The 23,138-nt window shown below is 46.6% G+C and overlaps 1 protein-coding gene across 1 annotated transcript in view; it reads right to left on the bottom strand.

Moving 5' to 3' along the window:
* LOC123767297 (uncharacterized) overlaps nt 1-23,138 on the bottom strand; it is a 98,026-nt gene that overhangs the window by 69,396 nt on the left and 5,492 nt on the right. The window contains exon 2 of the mRNA XM_045756860.2: nt 5,577-5,704. Coding sequence (XP_045612816.1) covers nt 5,577-5,704 — 128 coding nt within the window. The remainder of the gene's footprint in view (nt 1-5,576; nt 5,705-23,138) is intronic.

Genomic DNA, 23,138 nt, shown 5'->3' on the forward strand with positions numbered 1-23,138 from the left:
TAATTCCCGTAGTCTCTCCTCGTAGCTCATACCTTTCAGCTCGGGTACTAGTCTGGTGGCAAACCTTTGAACCTTTTCCAGTTTAGTCTTATCCTTGACTAGATATGGACTCCATGCTGGGGCTGCATACTCCAGGATTGGCCTGATATATGTGGTATACAAAGTTCTGAATGATTCTTTACACAAGTTTCTGAATGCCGTTCGTATGTTGGCCAGCCTGGCATATGCCGCTGATGTTATCCGCTTGATATGTGCTGTAGGAGACAGGTCTGGCGTGATATCAACCCCCAAGTCTTTTTCCTTCTCTGACTCCTGAAGAATTTCCTCTCCCAGATGATACCTTGTATCTGGCCTCCTGCTCCCTACACCTATCTTCATTACATTACATTTGGTTGGGTTAAACTCTAACAACCATTTGTTCGACCATTCCTTCAGCTTGTCTAGGTCTTCTTGAGGCCTCAAACAGTCCTCTTCTGTTTTAATCCTTCTCATAATTTTAGCATCGTCTGCAAACATTGAGAGAAATGAATCGATACCCTCTGGGAGATCATTTACATATATCAGAAACAAGATAGGACCGAGTACAGAGCCCTGTGGGACTCCACTGGTGACTTCACGCCAATCGGAGGTCTCACCCCTCACCGTAACTCTGTGCTTCCTATTGCGTAGATACTCCCTTATCCACTGGAGCACCTTACCAGCTACACCTGCCTGTCTCTCCAGCTTATGTACCAGCCTCTTATGCGGTACTGTGTCAAAGGCTTTCCGACAATCCAAGAAAATGCAGTCCGCCCAGCCCTCTCTTTCTTGCTTAATCTTTGTCACCTGATCGTAGAATTCTATTAAGCCTGTAAGGCAAGATTTACCCTCCCTGAACCCATGTTGGCGATTTGTCACGAAGTCCCTTCTCTCCAGATGTGTTACCAGGTTTTTTCTCACGATCTTCTCCATCACCTAGCATGGTATACAAGTCAAGGACACTGGCCTGTAGTTCAGTGCCTCTTGCCTGTCGCCCTTTTTGTATATTGGGACCACATTCGCCGTCTTCCATATTTCTGGTAGGTCTCCCATCTCCAGTGACTTACTATACACTATGGAGAGTGGCAAGCAAAGTGCCTCTGCACACTCTTTCAGTATCCATGGTGAGATCCCATCTGGACCAACAGCCTTTCTAACATCCAGATCCAGCAGGTGTCTCTTGACCTCCTCTCTCGTAATTTCGAACTCTTCCAAGGCCGCCTGGTTTACCTCCCTTTCTCCTAGCACAGTGACCTCACCTTGTTCTATTGTGAAGACCTCCTGGAACCTCTTGTTGAGTTCTTCACACACCTCTCGGTCATTCTCTGTATACCTGTCCTCGCCTGTTCGAAGTTTCAATACCTGTTCTTTCACTGTTGTTTTCCTTCTGATGTGACTGTGGAGTAGCTTTGGTTCGGTCTTGGCTTTGTTTGCTATATCATTTTCAAAACTTTTCTCTGCTTCTCTTCTCACACTGACGTACTCATTCCTGGTTCTCTGGTATCTCTCTCTGCTTTCTGGTGTTCTGTTATTCCGGAAGTTCCTCCAGGCCTTTTTCTTCAGTTTCTTCGCTTCCATACATGCCCTATTATACCATGGATTCTTCTGTTGCTTCTCGGATTTTTCCCTTTGGGCCGGGATGAACCTGTTTACTGCCTCCTGACACTTTTGGGTAACATAGTCCATCATACCCTGTACGGACTTATCTCTGAGGTCTGTGTCCCAAGGAATTTCACTTAGGAAACTTCTCATCTGTTCATAATTTCCCTTTCGGTATGCCAGTCTTTTGATTCCTAGTTCTTTTTTGGGGGAGATAAGTCCTAGCTCTACCAGGTACTCAAAGTTCAATACACTGTGGTCACTCATTCCCAAGGGTGCTTCCATCTTAACTTCTCTTATATCCCACTCATTTAGGGTAAATATCAAATCAAGCATTGCTGGTTCATCTTCTCTCATTCTTGTTGGTTCTTTGGTGTGCTGGCTTAGAAAGTTTCTTGTTGCCACGTCCAGCAGCTTAGCCCTCCATGTTTCTGGTCCTCCATGCGGGTCTCTGTTCTTCCAATCTATCTTCCCATGGTTGAAGTCTCTCATAATTAGTAGTCCAGATCCATTCCTGCTAGCAACAGAAGCTGCTCTTTCTATTATGTTAATGGTGGCCATGTTGTTTCTATCATATTCCTGTCTAGGTCTTCTGTCATTTGGTGGTGGATTATATATGACTACGACTATAATTTTTTTCCCTCCAATTGTTATGGTACCTGCTATGCTGCTATGTTCTCTGACATGCTGGGTTAAAAAGTTTCTAGTCACCACCTCCAATAGTTTGGCACTCCACGTATCCTCGCCTTCATGTGGTTCCTAGTTTTCCCAGTCAATTCTTCCATTATTGAAGTCCCCCATGATGAGCAGGTGGGATCTATTTCTACATGCAGCAGAGGCTGCCCTCTCAATTATAGTGTTAACTGCTATGTTGTTGTTTTCATACTCATGACTGGGTCTTCAATCAATTGGTTGTGGGTTATATATTACTGCTACTATTATCCTTGGTCCTCCCATTGTCATGGTGCCTGCTATGTAGTCTCGGAAACCCTCACAGCCCGGGATAGCCATCTCCTTAAAATTCCATTCCTTTCTCATGAGTAGGGCCACTCCGCCTCCTCCCTTACCTTCCCTCTCTTTCCTTATTACTGTGTACTCCTGGGGAAACCCGGCATTCGTTATGATTCCAGAGAGTTTTGTTTCAGTGAGTCCGATTACATCTGGGTTCACTTCTTGTGCTCTTTCCCTTAGTTCACTTGCCTTGCTTGTGATCCCATCTATTGTTCGAGTACATTGCCCTGAAACTGACTCTCTTCTGATTTTCCTCTGGGGGGGGGACCTGTGGGGTCTGGGGTGAGTGGGAGCTAGGAGGATCTGGTATGGGGAGACTGGTGGAAGAGGAAGGGCTTGGGGGGATGGGGGGAGGGGGAGGGTAGGGGGAGTGGGTGAGAGGGGGAGGGTTGGGTGAGAGGAGGAGGGTTGGAGGGGGTGAAAGGGGGAGGGTTGAGGGGGGTGAGAGGAGGAGGTTTGGGGGGATGGGGGAAAAGGGGGGGTTTGGGGGGGCAGTAAAGGGGGGAGGGCTTGGGGGGCCTGGGGGGAAAGGGAAGGCTGAGGTGGGTGAGGAAGAGGGGAGGGTTTTGGGGTATGGTGGAGAGGGGAAGGCTTAGGTGGGGTGGGGGAGAGTGGGGGGCTTAGAGGGGCGGGGGAGAACGGAGGGCTTGTGGGTGGGAGAGACGGGAGGGCATGTGGGAGAAGGGAGGGCTTGGGGGATGGGGGAGAAGGGAGGTCCTGGGGGGAGGGGGGAGTGGGAGGAAAGGGGTGAGTGGGAGGAGAGGGTTGGGTGGGGGGAGGGTGTCTTAGGTGGGTACTTAGTGGGGGGCTGACAGGGGTTGGGGCAGGTAGGTTGTCTGTTGGGTAGAATGTGGGGGTGGTGCCGCACTCCCTGTGGCTAGTGCACTGTTTGAGAAGGGTTCCCCCATTCCCCTCTGAGATTGCAGGGATTGGGGTTGTGGCTCCCTGATTCCTTTCTCTCTCCCTGCGCTCCTTCCTCGCGTCTGCTGCCTGCTTTCTCTCTTCCCTTGTCATATCCCTCTGTGGGAGTACTCTTTTGAACTTCTCTACATTTGCTAGACAGCACTTCCTTTCTAACAGTTCCTCTTTCGCGATTTCGCTCATGAATACCACCTTTATCATTCGGTCTCTGTCCTTGTTGTACTTTCCAAGCCTGAAAACCTTCTCAACATTTTGTTCAGCTCCCTCCATCCTTACCTCTTTAAGGATCTCTTTAACCATGTTTTTGTCCTTGTCTCTCCGCTCCTTTGGTCTGGTCCCTGTTTGCTCTTTAATGCCTGCTACTACTACTGCTCTTTTTCTCTCTATCAGCTGGCTAGTACATCTAGCTGCTTCCTGAGAGGAGGCCACTTCCATGGCAACTTCCTTAACTGCAGACCTAGCTTCACAGGTCTGCAAAGGTCTTCACACACACATAGACTCTGTGTGTGTGTGTGTGTGTGTGTGTGTGTGTGTGTGTGTGTGTGTGTGTGTGTGTGTGTGTGTGTGTGTGTGTGTGTGTGTGTGTGTGTGTGTGTGTGTGTGTGTGTGTGTGTACTCACCTATTTTTGCTTGCAGGATCTAGCATTGACTCTTGGATTCCGCCTTTCCAGCCATCGGATGCTTACAGCAATGACTCCTGTCCCACTTCCCTATCATATCTAATTTTCAAATTATGAATAGAGTTTGCTTCCACATCCTGTTCCCCAAGTGCATTCCATTTTTCCACTGCTCTCACGCAAAAAGAAAACTTCCTAACATGTCTGTGATTCATTTGAGTTTCCAGTTTCCACCCATGTCCCCTCGTTCTGTTATTATTACGTGTGAACATTGCATCTATTTCCACTTTGTCAATTCCCCTTAGTATTTTATATGTCCCTATCATATCTCCTCTCTCCCTTCTTTTCTCTAGTGTTGTAAGGTTCAGTTCCTTCAGACGCTCTTCATATCCCATCCCTCGTAACTCTGGGACAAGCCTCGTCGCAAACCTCTGAACCTTCTCCAGTTTCCTTATGTGTTTCTTCAGGTGGGGACTCCATGATGGTGCGGCATACTCTAAGACTGGTCTCACGTAGGCAGTGTAAAGTGCCCTAAAATCCTTCTCACTTAGGTTTCTGAAAGAAGTTCTAATTTTCGCCAGTGTAGAATACGCCGCTGTTGTTATCCTATTTATATGTGCCTCAGGAATTAGATTAGGTGTTATGTCCACTCCCAGGTCTCTTTCTCGAATCGTTACAGGTAGGCAGTTCCCCTTCATTGTGTACTGTCCCTTTGGTCGCCTATCACCTGATCTCATTTCCATAACTTTACATTTACTCGTGTTAAACTCCAGTAGCCATTTATCTGACTTTCTCTGCAACCTGTTTAAGTCCTCTTGGAGGATCCTACAATCCTCATCTGTCACAACTCTTCTCATTAATTTTGCATCGTCCGCAAACATTGACATGTAGGATTCCACTCCTGTAAACATATCATTTACGTAAATTAGAAAGAGGATTGGTCCCAGCACCGATCCTTGAGGTACTCCGCTCGTTACTGTTTGCTAGTCCGACTTCTCGCCCCTTACCATTACCCTTTGGCTTCTTCCTGTTAGGTAGTTCTTCACCCATACTAGGGCCTTTCCGCTTACTCCTGCCTGCCTCTCAAGTTTGTATAGCAGTCTCATGTGCGTGTGTGTGTGTGTGTACTCACCTAGTTGTGTTTGCGGGGGTTGAGCTTTGGCTCCTTGGTCCCACGTGTGTGTGTGTGTGTGTGTGTGTGTGTGTGTGTGTGTGTGTGTGTGTGTGTGTGTGTGTGTGTGTGTGTGTGTGTGTGTGTGTGTGTGTGTGTGTGTGTGTGTGTGTGTGTGTGTGTGTGTGTGTGTGTGTGTGTGTGTGTGTGTGTGTGTGTGTGTGTATGTGTGCGTGTGTATGTTTGCTTGTGTATGTGTGAGAGACTTTTTAATTATATATTTATCAGAGCATACTTACCCACGTCTGACAGGGCTTTTGGAAGAGCCAAGAAGCCAGCCCCCGCCATCTGGGCAATAAGGAAAAACGAAGTCAACCCATAGCTTAGTCCTTTCTTCTTTGTGGGGCTTCCAACCGCATTAGCTCCACTGAAACAAAATTGTTGTAATCGAATTAAATGTCGTAATAACATAGTTTATGGAATTATCAAAATTAAAAGGTCATATATTATATATTCTGAGGTTCGCACCACAGAACACGACACCAAGAGAGTAGTGTACATTAGCAGCAACACTGTTACCTTGTTAGTTGTTGCCTGGATACACTGATGCCTGGATTTGTCCACTGTTGCCTTGTACTCAAAAAATAACGCAACGCAATAGGGCATTAAAGCAGAGGTCCGTGTCAGTAACAATGCAGTGTCGTGGTCGTCTGAGGATCTCAACACACACGCTGCTGGAATTAACTTTTTTATTTGTGCCACTAGAGTTAGGTTTGGGGTTACTTCCACCCACAGGTCTTTTTCTCGAGTCGTTACAGGTACGAAGTTTCCCTTAATTGTGTACGGACTCTTTGGTCTTCGGTCTTCACCGGTTCCCATTTCTATAACTTTACACTTGCTCATGTTGAACTTCAGTAGACATTTCTCAGACCATCTCTGAAACTTGTTCAAGTGCTCTTGTAGGATTCTACAATGCTCATCTGTCACAACTCTTCTCATTAATTTGGAGTCATCCCCAAACATCGATATATAAGATCCAACTCCTGTAGACATGTCATTTAAGTATATTAAAAATCTAAATGGTCCCAGCACCGATCCTTGAGATATTCCACTAGTTACTGTTTTCCAGTCCTACTTCTCGCCCCTTACTCTTACACTCTGGGTCCCACCTGTTAGCCAAATACTTACCCAGGTTAGGGGTTCTCCTCTTATTCCCACAATTCCTCTCAAGTTTGTATAGTAATCTCCTGTAAGGTATTATATCAAAGCCTTTTGGCAGTCCAGAAATATGCAATCTACAAATCCTTCCCTGTACTACCTTAATCATTATATTCTAGGTTTGATGGACATGATTTCCATTTCCTGAACCCGTGTTGGTGTTTGTTTACTGTGACGTGTATTGGCCCCCAATTAGGTATTACGACAGAATCGCCAAATTTCCAATCAGGCGTTCTCTGAATTAATGCCCTTGCCTCCCTCGTCTCACCACAATCGACTTGATAATGGTCCAGGACGGACCGAAACGTCGTCGTCTCTTTAATTTCTAGTGTGGGGGTTTGATTTACTTTTTCAGCCACGTTATTGTGACTATTCATCCTAACCATATCTATAATGGTTTAGCCTTATTGGGCAATCTGAGTAACTAATTGGTAGTTCCTGTTGTAGACGAGGTCGGATGGCGGTGATAACATAGGAACTTAGTAATGGGCAAAATTCCTGCACGGGTCAACATGAGAGTCTCGTCCAGGTGGTACTAATTGGTGACTGACTTCTCCCCAGGAAGAGAGCATTCGTAGGTCCATAAAAAAAAAATTACGGGAGAAGAGGTGTTTAAACTTTACTTTCTTTAAGATAAATTCTTAACTAATTTATTACTTTAATTTATATTGAATTCTGTCTTCAGTCTTAATGTATTAAGTTTTAAGAAGACAAGAGAGAGGTGAGGAGATGGAAATCTCAGAGGAAGAAAAGAACAAGACAAAAGGTACGGAAGGTAAGTTGTAATAAAGGGTGTAATAATAGGAATAAGAAATGGATCGTAAGAGAAAACAAGAGTAAGAAAAAGAAAGACAAAAGGAAGGGTAGGCTTATGTTAGATCACGTTTCTTAGAAAGTTTAGAACATTTGAAATATATACTGAGAAAGGGAAGAGTCAACAGCAACAAAGCCAGGAATCAGGTTGAGGATGGGTAGGTTGTGTATCAGAGCCGATTCGACAAGACGGCGTCTGTGTAGAGTAGAGGCAGGAAAGATTATTTTAGAGGAAGACCAATCAGTAGGATGATTAGAATCCCTCACAGGACAGAAAAGAACATTGCTTGTGTGTGCAGACTTAACACTTCTTTTGTGTTCCTTAAGTCTGTTCAGTGTACGGTCAGTTTCACCAAAGTATTGGAGAGGACAAGACGAACAGGAAATAGAGTAGACACCAGTTGCATTAGAAGCAGGACGAGCAGTGTGAACTAGATTATAAGAGAGACAATGCAATTTGGACAATAAGGAGCAGGGCGGCGCTCAATTAAGTGACCGTGAGTTAAGCGTGTATAGCCAATATGCAACCTCGCCAGAGCCGTTTCCCTTCGCTGGTTCCGGTGGTAGGAGGACGGCCATGAGGACACAATACCCTTAGGAGTACGCAGTTTGTTACCAGTAACAGAAGACTAACAATGCTTCCAACAGGTAAGGATCAATGAAGGAATAACTGGGTAAAAGTAGGAATAAGGAATACCTTTACGGGAGATGGGACAAAAGTGAACAGGTTCCCTAGCGGCAGCATCCAAACGCTCATTTAAAGAGACACCAATATGGCTGGGAACCCAGCAAAACTCAACTAACTTAAATTTACTGGAAATAAGAAAGAGCCAATGCTGAATCTCGACGACCACTGGATGGACCAGATTAAATGACTCGAGAGCCATGAGGGCACTACGAGAGTCAACGACAACTACAAAGGAAAATTGACAACAGGAAAACAGGAGACGAAGTGCATAGAAAATAGCATACAGTTCTGCTGTGAAGATACTAGTCTCCGGAGGTAGGCGACACATAAGTGCTGTCAGGAAAAGCAACAGAATAGCCTACAACGTCTGCAGACTTAGACCCATCGGTGAAGATGTAACAGAGCGGGAGTGCGAAGAAAAGTGCTCAAGAAAAAGGTGTTTCTCAGCCGTAGGAGGGGTAAAAGCTTTAGTGATACAGATCAAGGATGTACAAAACTTCGGAAGGGGGACTCTCCACGGGGGCAAGGAAGGAACAACACGAGGAGAAATATTAGAAATACGAACTGAAAGAGAATCCTGTAAGCGAGATAACCGGACAGAAAAGAGGGAGATGGTGAAGAGGAACAGGAACCAAAGGAGGGGTAAAAGTTAAAGCATGACAAAGGCAGAGGAAGGATGTTGCAAGGACCTCGTAAGATAGCGAAAACAGTAGCGATCATGGCTGTTCTGGAGAGATAGGAAGCCAGTGTCAACATACAAGCTGAGGGCGGGAGTCGAACGAAAGGCACCATAGCTGAGGCGCAACCCAGTATGGTGCAAAGGATCAAGACGGCGAAGAGTAGAAGGAGAAGCAGAAGAATATGCAGGGCAACCATAATCGAGTTTAGACAGGACAAGAGAGGAATGTAAAGCGAGGAGAGTGCGTCTATCCGCTCACCAAGAAGTATGAATAATACCTGAAGGTGGATAAGGGCCTTAGAGAATTCAACTCGGAGGTAAGAGATATGGGGCGACCAAGACAAACGAGTGTCAATGATTAACTCCAAAAGCTTAGTGGAATCTTTGTACCTAAGGGGGGAGACCATAAAGCGACAAAGAGGGACGAAGAACGACATGCTTCCGAGTAAAGGTCATAGCACAAGTCTTAAACATAGAGAACCTGAAGTCATGATCGGTGGCCAAAGACGACACGGAATCAATCGCCTATTGAAGCCACCGTTGAAGGAGAGACGAATCATTACTCCGACAGTAAAGGGTAAGATCATCGACATAGAGAGTGGAGAAGATGCCAGAAGGAAGAGTGGAAAGAAGACCAGTGAGGGCAACTATAAAATGAGTAATGCTCAGAACATTACCTTGGGGCACACCCTCGTATTGCTGAAAAGAGGCAGAAAGAGTGGTACCAAGCCTCACTCAGAGAATGTGATGAATGTGATATCGCCAAGTGGTGTCGTAAGACTTTTCCAGGTCAAAAAGGACGGCAACAACGGAGGTCTTCGCAGCAAAAATAGTACGAATATAGACCTCCAAGTTCACCAGGACATCTGTTGTGCTGCGGCACTTGCGAAAACCAAATTGAGAAGGGGAGAGGTGGTGATAGTGTTCTAAGAACCACGTCAGACGAACGTTAACCATACGTTCAAAAAGTTTGCAGATCCAACTCATGAGGGCAATAGTGCGGAAGTCCTTAGGGGATGTCCCAAGAGACCCTGGTTTCCAAACAGGGAGGACAACGGTATCGAGCCAGTCCTCAGGGACTGACGACGACTCCCAGACCAGATTATACAGACTCAGTAAATACTGAGACATGCACGGAGGGAGATGGTGAAGCATCTCATAATGAATACCATCAGAGCCCGTCGCCGAAGAACCGCAGAGGGCCAGGACAGACTGAAGTTCAGAGAGAAAGAAAGGATCGTTATAGGGAAGTCTGAGATGAGTGCAGAAATCTAAAGGACGAGATTCAAGGAAAGGTTTACGAAGAAGGAAAGATTTAGGATGATGAGAACCAGAGCTAACAGAAGAAAAGTGGGAACCCAATTCTGTCATGACCTGCAACGGGTTCGCTACAAGAGAACCACGGAGGTGAAGGACCGGCGAGACAACGGGAACGAAATTACCTGCTATCTTGTGGACATGCTTCCAGATCTGCGGCAGAGTAGTTTCGGACGTAATGGTGGAAACAAAAGACTTCCAGCACTCACCCTTAGCTGAACAGATGGCCCTATGGGCCACCATAGGAGTGACTCGCTACAACTCCTCACTCGAGTGAAGAGTGACTCGCTACGCGTTCGCCTTCCGAAACAAAAGAAAAAAGTGTCTCTTCCAGGTTGCATGCTTACAGCGGAAAGCCCGAGCACAGTCCACATTCCACCAGGGAACGCACTTCCGTGGTCCCCGAGAGGAAGAGCGAGGAATAAAGCGGAGGGCAGCGTCGAAGATGGTGTCATGAAAAAGGAGGAGGGCACGAGAGAGAGGTCAGAGAGAGCAGCACGGAGAGTAAATAGGTTCCAGTCTGTCTTAGCAAACTGCCACCTAGGAAAGGAGAGGGGAGGGTGAAAAGAGAAAGAGGTAACAAGGATGGGGAAATGGTCATTGCCATGGAGGTCATCAAGAACCCACCACGTGAAATCCAAGTGAAGAGACGACGAGCAGAGAGAAAGATCAAGAGAGGGAAGGGTGTGAGTCCGAGAGCCCAAATGAGTGAGCTCACCAGAATTCAGAAGAGACAGGGAAGAAGAGAGGATGAACGGTTCGAGAAGACGACCCCGGGTGTTTGTTAGAACATCACCCTAGAGGGTATGTCGACAATTGAAATCACCCAGCAGAAGCACAGGCTACGGCAAGGAGTCCAGTATGTGTTTAATTAAGATCGGGAAGAGAAAGCGGGACATTTGGAGGGAGGTAAATGGAACAAACCGTGTACCATTTACGCACAAAGACACGTGCAGCAGAACATTGGAGAGACAACGCAAAAAGTACGGGGACGAAGGGAGCATCAGAACGAATCAAGAGAGCAGAAGAGGAATGGGATCCTAGCAAAATCCAGAGGAGGGGGGAAGAGAAAGGAATAACCACGGAAGCGACCAGGACGAGCACCAAGCATCGGCTCCTGGTGACAGATACAAAGGGGCGAAAACTGTGAAATCAGAAGTTGGAGTTCATGGAAATTGGCGTAATATCCGCGAATATTCCATTGAAGAATAGACATCGACAAAAAGAGAAAGGACAGCAACAGAGGACATTGAAGAAACATAGGTGAAAATGGAACACAGCACGTTAAAGAAGCGCAGGATCAGGATCAGGGTCAGCGAAGTCAGGGTTAGGGGAGCATGGGTAAACTGAGTAAGGATGAAGGGATGGTAGCAGGAGGACCGACCAGAGGCGGACGAGCAGGGTCCGGAAGAGGAGGAGGAGGGAGGGGGGACAACCGAGGGTTAAGGACAGCACCAGGAGGGGCAGAAACCAGGGAGTGCACCTCAGCAAGGGCAGCAACCGAGAGGGAAGCGGGGGCCAAAGAAACCGCCATAGCAGGAACAGTGGCCACAACCACCGAAATGGGAGGGGATAGAGCAAGAGAGTCAGAGATAGGGGGCGAGGAAGAAAGAGAAGCCTTCTTACCCGTCGGGGAGGAGGAAGGAGATGAGCCAGGCTTTCGTTTCTGACTCAAAGAGACAGGCGTCCCAGCAACAACGTACTGGGCAACAGATTCAAGCGTCTCAAGAGGAGAAGCAGAACGAGAGCAAACAACACGATGGCCGCTGTGAGAGTGATAGACATCAGCCCGCACAGACAGGTGGCGTGGAGAACTTAGAGACGAAGGAGAAGAATGGGAAGGAGGATCGGAGGGAGACGAGGAAAAAGACACAAATTCAGTTGCCGTTTCTAAATCTATTGCAGGTGTATAACCATCCTTGGAGAGTTTTATCAGGTTAAGTGAATGTTATTCAGATCCTAGGATATCAGAGATGGCTTTCCATGTCACCGTTTTTCTTCTTTGAATCTTCTCTCATAATATGAATCTTTTGTTTTTTTATTATACTGGTAAGCATACTTCGTAACTACTTCCTTTGTAACTGGGACAATCCTAAGTTTTTTCATATTCATGTTTCTTGTTGATTGTTTGGAGTATGCCACTTGTGAGCCAAGGATTGTTAAATCTTTTGCCAGTTACTTGTTTGGTGAGGAGGGGACGATGAGTGTTGCAGAGGCTTAGAGTTTAGGAGAGAAAGAGGTTAGTTAATAAACTTACATCATGAGTGTTATTAAAATCAGATTCCCAGTTTATATTGTGAAGTGCATATGTGAGATTGCCTATTGCTGCTTGGTTATGTAACCTTAAGGTAAGTTTCCTATTAGCTGGATGGGTTATGTCCATGTTTGCCATGAGGAAGGTAGGATAGTGATCAGTTGTTCTATCAGTGATTATACCAGATGCATGGGGAGCTTTTATGTTAGTCCATAAGTGATCCAAAGTAGATGCGGATTTTTGAGTGATTCAGGTGGGCTTGGTGATTGTGGGGATTAGCATACAGGAGATAATGCCGTTTAGGAAACAGTCGACTTGAGTTGGACTCGCTGTTTTGTTGACACAGGTCAATACTGAAGACACCTCCTTGAATGATGGGATTTTTGTTGAGATTGTTGTTTATGATAAGATTCCTTGGGTTATCTGATAATGTTGCTATGTTTGTATTGGGAAATCTATAGATAGCTCTAATAGTAAAGGTGGATTTAAAGGATTTAATAGACAACTGAGCAAAAGTATATTCACAGTATTCATCTCTATCATTAAGGTCACTATTGCAGATGAAGGTATCTTGGTAATATATAGCTGTGCCACCTTCTTTTTTATTAGGACTACAGCTGTGAATGGCTTTATAACCAGCTAAGTTGTAAAGTTGGGTATAGTCTTTACTTAGCCATGTTACTGTTAAAATAATGAACGAAAGTTTAGTACCTTGTGCTGAGAGTAGTGCATTTGTATCATCAAAATATTTATCAAGTGATCTGGCATTTTGGTTAAAAACTGATAGGCAAGTGTTATTTTGGAGTTAGTGTTTTGCCTGGTGTGCTGTGTAATACCTGCAGTAGAGATGATCAATATGCTGGTTATTGTAGATTTGACAGCAGTTTTAGTTGAGGATCAATATAAGCTTTCATGTAGATGCAATGGAGGCCATGTGTAATAAGGTAAACAATTACTGAACAGTAAAATACTAAATCTGGTGTAAATATGAAATAACTATAGCAAAAAGAGACAAAAGATGCCAATACACATATAATACAAAAAAGTAAAAGTAAAATAAAGATCACTGTAGTTAAGCAAGAAGGATACAGAAGTCAAGTACAAAAAACGAATCAATAAATAGTGACAAGAATAATATTCAATAAGATTATGGAATTAATGAAGACAAGCATTTACAAGGGTAATTTTAACTAAATAATACTGACCTAAATAATCTTAAAGTAATATAAATTTAATGCTAACTAAATATAAATAGCTGAGTTATAATTCTATAATCAATATTAACTAAAGAAAAATATGGACTCAATTAATTAATTCAAATAAATTACTAATATAAATTAAATTTCCATTAAATTAAAAGAAAACAGTAAAATAATACATATGCATCAGATTTTACTAAGATTCCGAGGTAGAAGCTTACGTAAGTACATGGACACTTTAATGACAAGTTTGGAACTTATATGGATGAGATAGTATTATTTAACCAATAGAGCGAAAGTTAGCATTTTGGACAATTTTAGGCTGGGCTCAGGCACTCAAGAGATATTTTCAGAATTGTAATTGAAAGGACGTTTCATTGATTTTATATATTTATATATACATTTCTTTCATTCTTGTACAGATCCCTAGCACGCATAGCGTTTCGGGCAAGTCCTCAATCTCAATTTTCCCCAGAATGCAACCCGCCAAGTCGTTTAACAACCAAGTACCCATTTATTGTTGGGTGAACAGAGGCTACAGTTGAGGATTGGCATCAAGCAAATCCTCCTCGGCCAAGATACGAACCCAGGCCAAAGCGCTCAAGAAACGCCAGGCGAGTGTGTTACCACTTCGCCACGTGGACCATAATCTAACCCACTACTACAGGACTCCCTGACTAATACTACAGGACGATATTACCTGACTAATACTGTACGACGACATTCCCTGACTAATACTACAGGACGATATTCCCTAACTAATACTACAGGACGATATTCCCTAACTAATACTACAGGACGACATTCCCTAACTAATACTACTGGACGACTTTCCCTGACTAGTGCTACAGGACAACATTCCCTAACTAATACTACACGACGACATTTCCTGACTAATGCACAGGACGACATTCCCTGATTAATACAACAGGAAACCATGAGAAGATTACCAGAATGTATTGACAAGTTGATGCTGAAGTTTAATTCCTATTACAAAAACCGACCTTCATCAGAAGGAAGAGAAGACCAGAGTATAGTTCAGTCTGCGACAGCAACAGTTGCGTGACTATAGGAAAAGAAGGAAAATGATCTGGGAGTGGAAGTAACACCAGCTATGAAAACCAAATTTACATATTAGCTCAATAATATCAGCAAGATACGCATACCTTGCAAGTATAATGACGACTTTCTAGAATCTAAGTAAGAAATCTTTCAGAAATATTTACATGGCGTATATTAATTTGGTCAGTCCTTGAATATGTATATCAAGCGATGAACCCAGACCTGGTAAAACTCAAGAATTCTTTTAATAAGTCCAAAGATATGCAACGAGACAAGTACCAGAGATAAGAGAGATGAGCAATGATAGGCCAAGGTAATTAAATATATAAACACTAGATGTACGATAAGAGGCGATACGATTAAAGCATGCAAGATACTGAGAGAAAGAATCAAAGTGAATATAGGCTGTCTTATTCAGTTGATAGCAACAGAAACAGTGGACACAGGGGGGTAAGTTGGAATCACATCTTGAAGAGATTTCAGGTAATATTGCTATGAATCGGGGCCCAAGAGCTAGATCTCACTCCACATAAACAAAAGTCGGTACCGAAACACAAGGGCTCTAAGAGTGAGAGATAAGAGCTCCACTCAAGGCAACAGATATTTCCCTCCGATAATCTTTTAATCTTTTGATTGAGATAATGCCGACCACCAGCAGACACTTCTAAACTCCCCACTAACACCAAGCCACCCCAACCCCACCTACACACCCCAGCAAAGCTCCCATCCCCTCATCCGCTCCTGATTATATCATATGTTGTGTGTATACTCATCTAGACATACTCACCTAGATGTACTTGATGGGTACATCTAGCTCCCTACCCTCGTAATTCCATACTTCGGTCAGTATATTTAATGACTTTTTTTCATCTGTTTCCTCACCGTCTCTCTTCTACGATACTGCTAATTCAATTCTCATTAACAATTTCATCTTAAAAATCATTTCACCTGCTTGTGTCTCCCATGAAGATGTTTTTTTCTATATAGCTTCTGTCCGAGTGCTGTAGTTTTACCGTTCATTGCCTTCTTTTCGTTCATTCCGTCAATGCACCTCAAAATCTATATGGGGGATGAAATTGCTAAATTGGCAACTCGTCATCCAGTGCTACATAAAACAATTCAACCCAGCCTAGAGAACATAAAAAACATCATCACCAAAAAACTCTCACATCTCAGCAAAGCCTACCTACACCAGAGAATAGCTGAAGGTTCGCCATCTGCAACATGGTATCTTCAGGCAACCAAATTAGAAAGGTTAAATATCCCAAAAGGAATCCACAGGGAAATAGCAGTTAGGTTATATAGACTACGTCTAGGTTACAGATGCAACTGGGAGATTGGTGAACCCCGACAGAGAGAGTGCATCTTCTGCCAAACTGTCACAGAAAAGCCATTACTTCACTATCTTCTGGAATGTGAAGCAACCAATGACCTTAGAAGAGCTTTAAGAGTTCCTGAATCATGCAGTGGCCACCCTGAAGCCATCAACACAGCCACTCTCCTGGTCAACAAAGGTGTCCAGCAGCTGGACACCCTCATAAAGACTGTGAAGCAGTATCCTCCCCCGCGATAACAGCTTGATGGTTAAATGCAACCTCAGAATACTGAGAAAAAACAAAATTGTACCACTTACGGGCTATTCATGCCCGTGCCACCTCTTGGGTGGCTTAATCTTTATCAATCAATCTCAACACTAGGTCGCTACCATCAACACTAGGCCGCTACCATCAACACTAGGCCGCTACCATCAACACTAGGTCGCTACCATAGGTCGCTACCATTAACACTAGGCCGCTACCATCAACACTAGGCCGCTACCATCAACACTAGGTCGCTACCATAGGTCGCTACCATTAACACTAGGCCGCTACCATCAACACTAGGCCGCTACCATCAACACTAGGCCGCTACCATCAACACTAGGTCGCTACCATAGGTCGCTACCATTAACACTAGGCCGCTACCATCAACACTAGGCCGCTACCATCAACACTAGGTCGCTACCATCAACACCAGGCCGCTACCATCAACACTAGGCCGCTACCAACAACACTAGGCCGCTACCATCAACACTAGGCTGCCACCATCAACACTAAGCTGCTACCATCAACACTAGGCCGCTACCATCAACACTAGGCTGCTACCATCAACACTAGGCCGCTACTATCAACACCAGGCCGCTACCATCAACACTAAGCTGCTACCATCAACACTAAGCTGCTACCATCAACACTAGGCCGCTACCATCAACACTAGGCTGCTACCATCAACACTAGGCTGCTACCATCAACACCAGGCCGCTACCATCAACACTAAGCTGCTACCATCAACACTAAGCTGCTACCATCAACACTAGGCCGCTACTATCAACACTAGGCCGCTACCATCAACACTAAGCTGCTACCATCAACACCAGGCCGCTACCATCAACACTAAGCTGCTACCATCAACACTAAGCTGCTACCATCAACACTAGGCCGCTACTATCAACACTAGGCCGCTACCATCAACACTAAGCTGCTACCATCAACACCAGGCCGCTACCATCAACACTAAGCTGCTACCATCAACACTAAGCTGCTACCATCAACACTAAGCTGCTACCATCAACACTAAGCTGCTACCATCAACACCAGGCCGCTACCATCAACACTAAGCTGCTACCATCAACACTAGGCCGCTACCATCAACACCAGGCCGCTACCATCAACACTAGGCCGCTACCATCAACACTAAGCTGCTACCATCAACACCAGGCCGCTACCATCAACACTAGGCCGCTACCATCAACACTAAGCTGCTACCATCAACACTAGGCCGCTACCATCAACACTAAGCTGCTTCCATCAACACCAGGCCGCTACCATCAACACTAAGCTGCTACCATCAACACTAGGCCGCTACCATCAACACTAGGCCGCTACCATCAACACTAAGCTGCTACCATCAACACCAGGCCGCTACCATCAACACTAGGCCGCTACCATCAACACTAAGCTGCTACCATCAACACCAGGCCGCTACCATCAACACTAGGCCGCTACCAACAACACTAGGCCGCTACCATCAACACTAGGCTGCCACCATCAACACTAAGCTGCTACCATCAACACTAGGCCGCTACCATCAACACTAGGCTACTACCATCAACACTAGGCCGCTACCATCAACACCAGGCCGCTACCATCAACACTAAGCTGCTACCATCAACACTAAGCTGCTACCATCAACACTAGGCCGCTACCATCAACACTAGGCTGCTACCATCAACACTAGGCTGCTACCATCAACACCAGGCCGCTACCATCAACACTAAGCTGCTACCATCAACACTAAGCTGCTACCATCAACACTAGGCCGCTACTATCAACACTAGGCCGCTACCATCAACACTAAGCTGCTACCATCAACACCAGGCCGCTACCATCAACACTAAGCTGCTACCATCAACACTAAGCTGCTACCATCAACACTAGGCCGCTACTATCAACACTAGGCCGCTACCATCAACACTAAGCTGCTACCATCAACACCAGGCCGCTACCATCAACACTAAGCTGCTACCATCAACACTAAGCTGCTACCATCAACACTAAGCTGCTACCATCAACACTAGGCTGCTACCATCAACACCAGGCCGCTACCATCAACACTAAGCTGCTACCATCAACACTAAGCTGCTACCCTCAACACTAGGCCGCTACTATCAACACTAGGCCGCTACCATCAACACTAGACCGCTACCATCAACACTAGGCTGCTACCATCAACACCAGGCCGCTACCATCAACACTAGGCCGATACCATCAACACTAGGCCGCTACCATCAACACTAGGCCGCTACCATCAACACTAGGCCGCTACCAACAACACCAGGCTGCTACCATCAACACCAGGCCGCTACCATCAACACTAGGCCGCTACCATCAACACTAGGCCGCTACCATCAACACTAGACCGCTACCATCAACACTAGGCTGCTACCATCAACAACAGGCCGCTACCATCAACACTAGGCCGATACCATCAACACTAGGCCGCTACCATCAACACTAGGCCGCTACCATCAACACTAGGCCGCTACCATCAACACTAGGCTGCTACCATCAACACCAGGCCGCTACCATCAACACTAGGCCGATACCATCAACACTAGGCCGCTACCATAAACACTAGGCCGCTACCATCAACACTAGGCTGCTACCACCAACACTAAGCTGCTACCATCAACACTAGACCGCTACCATCAACACTAGGCCGCTACCATAAACACTAGGCCGCTACCATAAACACTAGGCCGCTACCATCAACACCAGGCCGCTACCAACAACACTAGGCCGCTACCATCAACACTAGGCTGCCACCATCAACACTAAGCTGCTACCATCAACACTAAGCTGCTACCATCAACACTAGGCCGCTACCATCAACACTAGGCCGCTACCATCAACACTAAGCTGCTACCATCAACACTAGGCCGCTACCATCAACACTAGGCCGCTACCCTCAACACTAGGCTGCTACCCTCAACACTAGGCCGCTACCATCAACACTAGGCCGCTACCCTCAACACTAGGCTGCTACCATCAACACTAGGCCGCTACCATCAACACTAGGCCGCTACCATCAACACTAGGCCGCTACCATCAACACTAGGCTGCTACCATCAACACTAGGCCGCTACTCTCAACACTAGGCTGCTACCCTCAACACTAGGCCGCTACCATCAACACTAGGCCGCTACCATCAACACTAGGCCGCTACTCTCAACATTAGGCTGCTACCCTCAACACTAGGCCGCTACCATCAACACTAGGCCGCTACCATCAACACTAGGCCGCTACCATCAACACTAGGCCGCTACCATCAACACTAGGCCGCTACCATCAACACTAGGCCGCTACCAACAACACTAGGCCGCTACCATCAACACTAGGCTGCTACCATCAACACTAGGCTGCTACCCTCAACACTAGGCCGCTACCATCAACACTAGGCCGCTACCAACAACACTAGGCCGCTACCATCAACACTAGGCTGCTACCATCAACACTAGCCTGCTACCCTCAACACTAGGCCGCTACCATCAACACTAGGCTGCTACCATCAACACTAGCCTGCTACCCTCAACACTAGGCCGCTACCATCAACACTAGGCTGCTACCATCAACACTAGGCTGCTACCATCAACACTAGGCTGCTACCATCAACACTAGGCCGCTACCATCAACACTAGGCCGCTACCAACAACACTAGGCCGCTACCATCAACACTAGGCTGCTACCATCAACACTAGGCCGCTACCATCAACACTAGGCTGCTACCATCAACACTAGGCCGCTACCATCAACACTAGGCCGCTACTCACAACACTAGGCTGCTACCCTCAACACTAGACCGCTACCATCAACACTAGGCTGCTACCATCAACACTAGGCCGCTACCATCAACACTAGACCGCTACCATCAACACTAGGCCGCTACCATCAACACTAGGCCGCTACCATCAACACTAGGCTGCTACCATCAACACTAGCCTGCTACCCTCAACACTAGGCCGCTACCATCAACACTAGGCTGCTACCATCAACACTAGGCTGCTACCATCAACACTAGGCTGCTACCATCAACACTAGGCCGCTACCATCAACACTAGGCCGCTACCAACAACACTAGGCCGCTACCATCAACACTAGGCTGCTACCATCAACACTAGGCCGCTACCATCAACACTAGGCTGCAACCATCAACACTAGGCTGCTACCATCAACACTAGGCCGCTACTCTCAACACTAGGCTGCTACCCTCAACACTAGGCCGCTACCATCAACACTAGGCCGCTACCATCAACACTAGGCCTCTACCATCAACACTAGGCCGCTACCATCAACACTAGGCCGCTACCATCAACACTAGACCGCTACCCTCAACACTAGGCCGCTACCATCAACACTAGACCGCTACCATCAACACTAGACCGCTACCATCAACACTAGGCCGCTACCATCAACACTAGGCCGCTACCATCAACACTAAGCTGCTACCATCAACACTAGGCCGCTACCATCAACACTAGGCTGCTACCATCAACACTAAGCTGCTACCATCAACACTAGGCCGCTACCATCAACACTAGGCTGCTACCATCAACACTAAGCTGCTACCATCAACACTAGGCCGCTACCATCAACACTAGTCCGCTACCATCAACACTAGGCTGCTACCAACAACACTAGGCCGCTACCATCAACACTAGGCCGCTACTATCAACACTAAGCTGCTTCCATCAACACTAGGCCGCTACCCTCAACACTAGGCCGCTACTCTCAACACTAGGCTGCTACCCTCAACACTTGGCCGCTACCATCAACACTAGGCCGCTACTCTCAACACTAGGCCGCTACCATCAACACTAGGCCGCTACCATCAACACTAGGCCGCTACTCTCAACACTAGGCTGCTACCCTCAACACTAGGCCGCTACCATCAACACTAGGCCGCTACTCTCAACACTAGGCCGCTACCCTCAACACTAGGCCGCTACCATCAACACTAGGCCGCTACCATCAACACTAGGCCGCTACCATCAACACTAGGCCGCTACTCTCAACACTAGGCTGCTACCCTCAACACTAGGCCGCTACCATCAACACTAGGCCGGTACCATCAACACTAGGCCGCTACCCTCAACACTAGGCCGCTACCCTCAACACTAGGCCGCTACCATCAACACTAGGCCGCTACCATCAACACTAGGCTGCTGCCATCAACACTTGGCCGCTACTCTCAACACTAGGCCGCTACCATCAACACTAGGCTGCTACCCTCAACACTAGGCCGCTACCATCAACACTAGGCCGCTACCATCAACACTTGGCTGCTACCCTCAACACTAGGATGCTACCCTCAACACTAGGCCACTGTCCTCAACACTAACCCAATATCCGCAACACTAGGCCGCTATCATCAGCACTAGGCCGGTACCTTCAACACTAGGCCGCTTCCATCAACACTAGGCCGCTACCCTCAACACTAGGCTGCTACCCTCAACACTAGGCCGCGACCCTCAACACTAGGCCGCTACCATCAACACTAGGCTGCTACCCTCAACACTAGGCCGCGACCCTCAACACTAGGCCGCGACCCTCAACACTAGGCCACTACCATCAACACTAGGCTGCTACCCTCAACACTAGGCTGCTACCCTCAACACTAGGCTGCTACCCTCAACACTAGGCTGCTACCCTCAACACTAGGCCGCTACCTTCAACACTAGGCCGCTACCCTCCTCACTAGGCCGCTACCCTCAACACTAGGATGCTACCCTCAACACTAGGCCACTGTCCTCAACACTAGGCCACTATCCGCAACACTAGGCCGCTATCATCAGCACTAGGCCGGTACCTTCAACACTAGGTCGCTACCGTCAACACTAGGTCGCTACCCTCAAAACTAGGTCGTTACCCTCCTCACTAGGTCGCTACCCCCCTCACTAGGTCGCTTCCCTCAACACTATACCGCTACCCACAGCTGCTACCTTCAGCACGAGGGCCCTAACCTTAGTATAAAGGTGTTCCTTCAGCTCGAGGCCGTTACCATCAGCAGACAGCTGCTAACCCCAGCACAAGGCCACCATCCACAGTACTTGGCAGCTACCCTCAGCACTAGGTCACTACCCTCAGCACTAGGTCGCTTATCTCAGAACCAGGTCGCTACCCTCAGCACCAGGTCGCAGTTCTCAGAACTAGTCCGCTACCCTGAGATTGAGGTCAGTACCAAGAACACATGGCCGCCACCTTAGGCACTAGGTTCTTATGGTGGCATCTGCATTTTGTCGCAACTCTCAGCCCGACGCCGCTACCCTCAGATAGGTCGCTACCCTCAACATAAGGCCGCAACCACCTTCATTATGCCCTACATCGAATGACTCCTTATCATTTGTAAGCACTTATCGTTCATTACTGTGAAGGTCGGCGAGATTATCGTCCCTGTGGGAACCCCAGAAGTCAACTGTAGTGTTGCGAGAATTCTGTAATCGTGTTTGTTTACAGTGCACTACAATATATATCATAGGTACACCGAGAAAGCTCTGATATCCCTCCTTGTTTATTAATATCATCCACGTTATTTGTTTCTTTGGCTTCCTGGTAATGTTGCATGCATTGGGTAAGAACATTCTGAGTGAGCCGTCAATGAAGTTCGTTGATTATTCTTGGTTTCCCAGGAACACGGAGTCTGTTAGGCTCATGGAGGTCCGCCTATACCAACCACTAACCTTTTCTAAGACGCAACCCACAACAGTTGACTAACTCACAGGTGCGTATTTACTGCTAGGTGAAAAGAGAAATCGGAAAGATTCCCTTAGGGCGTAGGCTACGAATGACCTATCACAGCATGGAACCCACACTAGATGACAAATCTCTAAGGACCTACTTACTGCTCAGTAAATAATTGAAGAGGCATTAGGTGTTAGGAAATATCCCGAAATGTATCGCCCTGCATGTGATTTGAACCCGGGACCAATCAGTTGTGTTATATTTGATACAACGGTAAGTTAAATATGCATTATCTATAGCAAGCTTTCAAACAATATCGAAAAGGAAAACAATACCATGTTGCTAGCATAGCTAA

This window comes from Procambarus clarkii, chromosome 74, assembly GCF_040958095.1.
Source record: "Procambarus clarkii isolate CNS0578487 chromosome 74, FALCON_Pclarkii_2.0, whole genome shotgun sequence".
NCBI classification, from domain to species: Eukaryota; Metazoa; Arthropoda; class Malacostraca; order Decapoda; family Cambaridae; genus Procambarus; species Procambarus clarkii.